Source organism: Priapulus caudatus, unplaced genomic scaffold, assembly GCF_000485595.1.
Source record: "Priapulus caudatus unplaced genomic scaffold, Priapulus_caudatus-5.0.1 Scaffold211, whole genome shotgun sequence".
Classification (NCBI taxonomy): Eukaryota; Metazoa; Priapulida; class Priapulimorpha; order Priapulimorphida; family Priapulidae; genus Priapulus; species Priapulus caudatus.
In genome coordinates, this window is record NW_014577272.1 from 346,149 (window position 1) to 349,692 (window position 3,544).

A 3,544-nucleotide genomic window follows, 5' to 3' on the forward strand; every position below is an offset into this window, starting at 1 on the left:
CTCTCTCTCTCTCTCTCTCTCTCTCTCTCTCTCTCTCTCTCTCTCTTTCTCTCTCTCTCTCTCGCTTTCTCTTTCTTTCGTTTTCTCTATCTCTTCCTCCCTCACTCTCCCCTTTCTCTTGCACTTTCTCCCCTCTCTCTACCCCACAGTCTAAACCCCAGTAATGTTTTCCATCGTGTTCGTCGATCTATAGTGTAGGTTCGGCGTGACGATCGCTGCCTCGGTCAAATCTGAATCGCGTTACCCTACCAACCTCTCCCATTACAATCAAGAGCTAATAATACCTATATAAATAATAGGTATTATTCGCTCTTGTTACAATCTACAATATTAACAGCGCACCGCCGCCGCCGCCGCCGCTGCCGCTGGTTTCCTACCGCGCGTCTGCCGGGGCGGCGGCGATCAATGCGTCGTTATGGGTACCAGGAGCCGTCGCCGCGTGTCTTATAACATTGTCACCATGTTTGGTACACACACACACACACACGTATAAACGCGCGACAGTTGCTATCGGTGGCGGATCCATATCGTCGGTAAGTCGACGGCGCGTCATAGACGCACACGAATTTCGCGACGAGGGTGGCCAGGATTTTTCGCAATATGGCCGCCGCGTGGTAGCCGCCCGTCGCTGCGTCTCTCCATTTCGCACTGCGTCGGTGAGTTGTGTGATCGTGTGACGACAGCTTACAAGGTAATACGTTTAGTATACGTTTTGTAGGGTATAAAACACCTACTTTATGCCTTCGCGTCCTTCCACTTGCCTCCCTTGTCCCTCGCTCAGCCTCCTTCTTCTTATACCGCCCTAGCTATCTTCCCGGCCGCCTTTCTTCAGTCTCCGTTCCCCGCTCCCCGCAGCAAGCTATATTATGAAGTTTGCCTCAGACGGCACTGCACGTCTTACACGGTGCGGGCGCATACGCAATATCTCTCGAGAGAAATTGTATTTTGCAAAGATTATGCATTTAAAATGAAGAGGAATTATCCTAGCATAGATTTATATGATAATATTCCATTAATAGACAACATTTAAGAAATCGGAGGAAGACCTTGCATGTAAGGTCCCCGCTGCGTATACCAGCCAGTACGCAATCTGGCTACGTTAGTGTGTTAGCGCATGCGCAATCACTCACCAGAGTATTTATATTTTGTGATGAATATGTATTTAAAATGGTTGGGGGTATCTCAGCATAGATTTCCGTAATAAACCTTTATCAGTAGACCTGTGCTTATAATTAGGAGAACGCCCTCGCATGTAGGGTAGCGCCGCCGTATGCAGGCGACAGATATCCACATCCAAGTGTGGCGTTAAGCCACCGGGGGCCTAGGGCCCGCTGGCGCTATAATACACTGTGCAAGTGATGCAGCTTACTTTTCTTTGCTGGAGGCGGTATAGCTTACAACCAAGGCTTACCACACACTACTATATAGGAGGCCTTGGTGGGCCTCCAGCCTACTACAATACTATATAGATGGCATTAGGCCACCGTCATATACAATACTATATATGTGGTCTTGAGCCCCCATCATAAACTATTCTATTATTACAATACTATATTATAGGTGGCCTTAGGCCCCCGCCATACAAATACTATATATGTGGCCTTGGGCCCCCATCATACACTATTATTACAATTCAATATAGGTGGCCTTAGGCCCCCTTTATACAAATACTATATGTGTGGCATTGGGCCCCCATCATACACTATTCTATTATTACAATACTATATAGGTGGCATTAGGCCCCCGTCATACAAATACTATATGTGGAATTGGGCCCCCAGCATACACTATTATTACAATTCTGCATAGGTGGCCTTAGGCCCCCATCATATACAATACTATATATGTGGCTTTGAGCCCCCAGCATACACTATTATTACAATTCTGTATAGGTGGCCTTAGGCCCGCATCATACAAATATAACGCCGGAAACACTATAACGTGCTACTAATAACTTGCCGAGTGCTGCACTGGCGCTTGGCTTGTTTTTTGTCTATTTAATGCTATATCTATGGCTATGGGAAATACAATCGGCATATACCATGGTAACTTGTTTTAGCATTACTAAAATACGTAAACAAAAAGAACAATTTTCGGTCGAGGAAGGGTTATTGTCGGGGTGAGCTGACGGGGGCTGGAGGCCACCGGCGGGGAACGAGGTGGCCTAAAGCCACACTTGGATGTGGATATCTGTCGCCTGCCGTATTCTCTCTCGCACGCACGCTCGCTGTACCTCGCTGTCTGCGGGGTGACGTGGCGAGCAAGGAACTGGGCGGTGGGAGAACCGATGACTCATTTAAAGTAGGGTCAAATATGCAGTCTGTACGCTCCTAGTTAGCGCGCGCTAAGTTAACGCGCGCTAAAATTCGTAGTCTGTACGGGGTATATGTTACGCCTTTATTTACTCGTCATTAATAAATCGAGCAGGAAGGTCCATCGACTCCTTCTTCAGGCGAGGTATTGCAGGAGACGTAGCTGTAAGAGGAGGAGCAGGAGGAGGCGACTATGGTTTCAAAGAGGGCCCGGTTGGCTGTGATAAATGCGCACGATGCGAGGAAAGAGAACAAGAGGGATCTCACACCGCCACCGAGACAGCGACACGGTGTGAGTATGCGTCATCACGTAGCAATCCAACGCGAACAACTAATTGGCAGCAGACGATAGAATCATATACATTTTAGGGAATATCTATGATCATTATAGGTTATCGATCATATTAGTACAATCAGGAGTCTATCAATATTGATAGACTCCTGGTACAATGGGGAACAGATGTAATGATAAACAATATCTGTTTATCATCTACCGCTAATATCATTGCTATCCTATGATACTCATATCTGACAATACTGCAGTAATATAGGATAGGGAATCATAACGCACACTAATAGAGAGCAGCATGCAATAGTGATCGTTCTGTTAATCTACTCTGTTACCTCTTTATTCGGGTGCTTCTAATAACGTCGTATTGTATTATCAGAAGTGCAAAATATAGAGCATAATATATCTCTATATTATACACTCCGGATATTATCTATGATATCAGACAGATGTCAGACGAATATCAGACAAAACTCCACGACAAGAAGATCTGCTAATCGTGACGTAAACAACATCTGTTTGTCGTGGTGACGTGACGTCATGACATTGCCGTTAGTTCTGATGACGTCATGCGCAGGGTGTGCGGTACGTGAAGCATCACGGGCCGGGCGACGCGATCCACGCGTTCATGAGGAGGACGCCCGCGCATGGCTTCGGCGCCCTGCTGCAGGGAAAGTCGACCGCCGGCCGCATCTTCTGGATGCTCTGCACGCTTCTGTTCTACGTTTTCGGAATCGTGGCGCTGGGCATGGTTATCTCACGTTATAGGTTAGTTAGTTAGTTAGTGTGTGTGGGGGGCGTGTGTGTGCGTGCGTGTGTGCGGGGGGCGTGTGTGTGTGTGTGTGTGTGTGTGTGTGTGCGCGTGTGTGTGTGTGTGTGTGTGTGTATGTGTGCGTGTGTGTGTGTGTGTGCGCGTTGGTGTGTAGCAAGGTCATCTCACGTT

General features: G+C 47.4%; 1 protein-coding gene across 1 annotated transcript in view; it reads left to right on the forward strand.

Moving 5' to 3' along the window:
• Positions 1-2,505: 2,505 nt before the first annotated feature.
• The window catches only part of LOC106807382 (FMRFamide-activated amiloride-sensitive sodium channel-like), a 6,868-nt gene continuing 5,829 nt past the window's right edge, over positions 2,506-3,544 (forward strand). Inside the window, exons 1-2 of the mRNA XM_014809699.1 lie at positions 2,506-2,604; positions 3,179-3,369. Of these exons, the coding sequence (XP_014665185.1) occupies positions 2,506-2,604; positions 3,179-3,369 (290 nt within the window). The remainder of the gene's footprint in view (positions 2,605-3,178; positions 3,370-3,544) is intronic.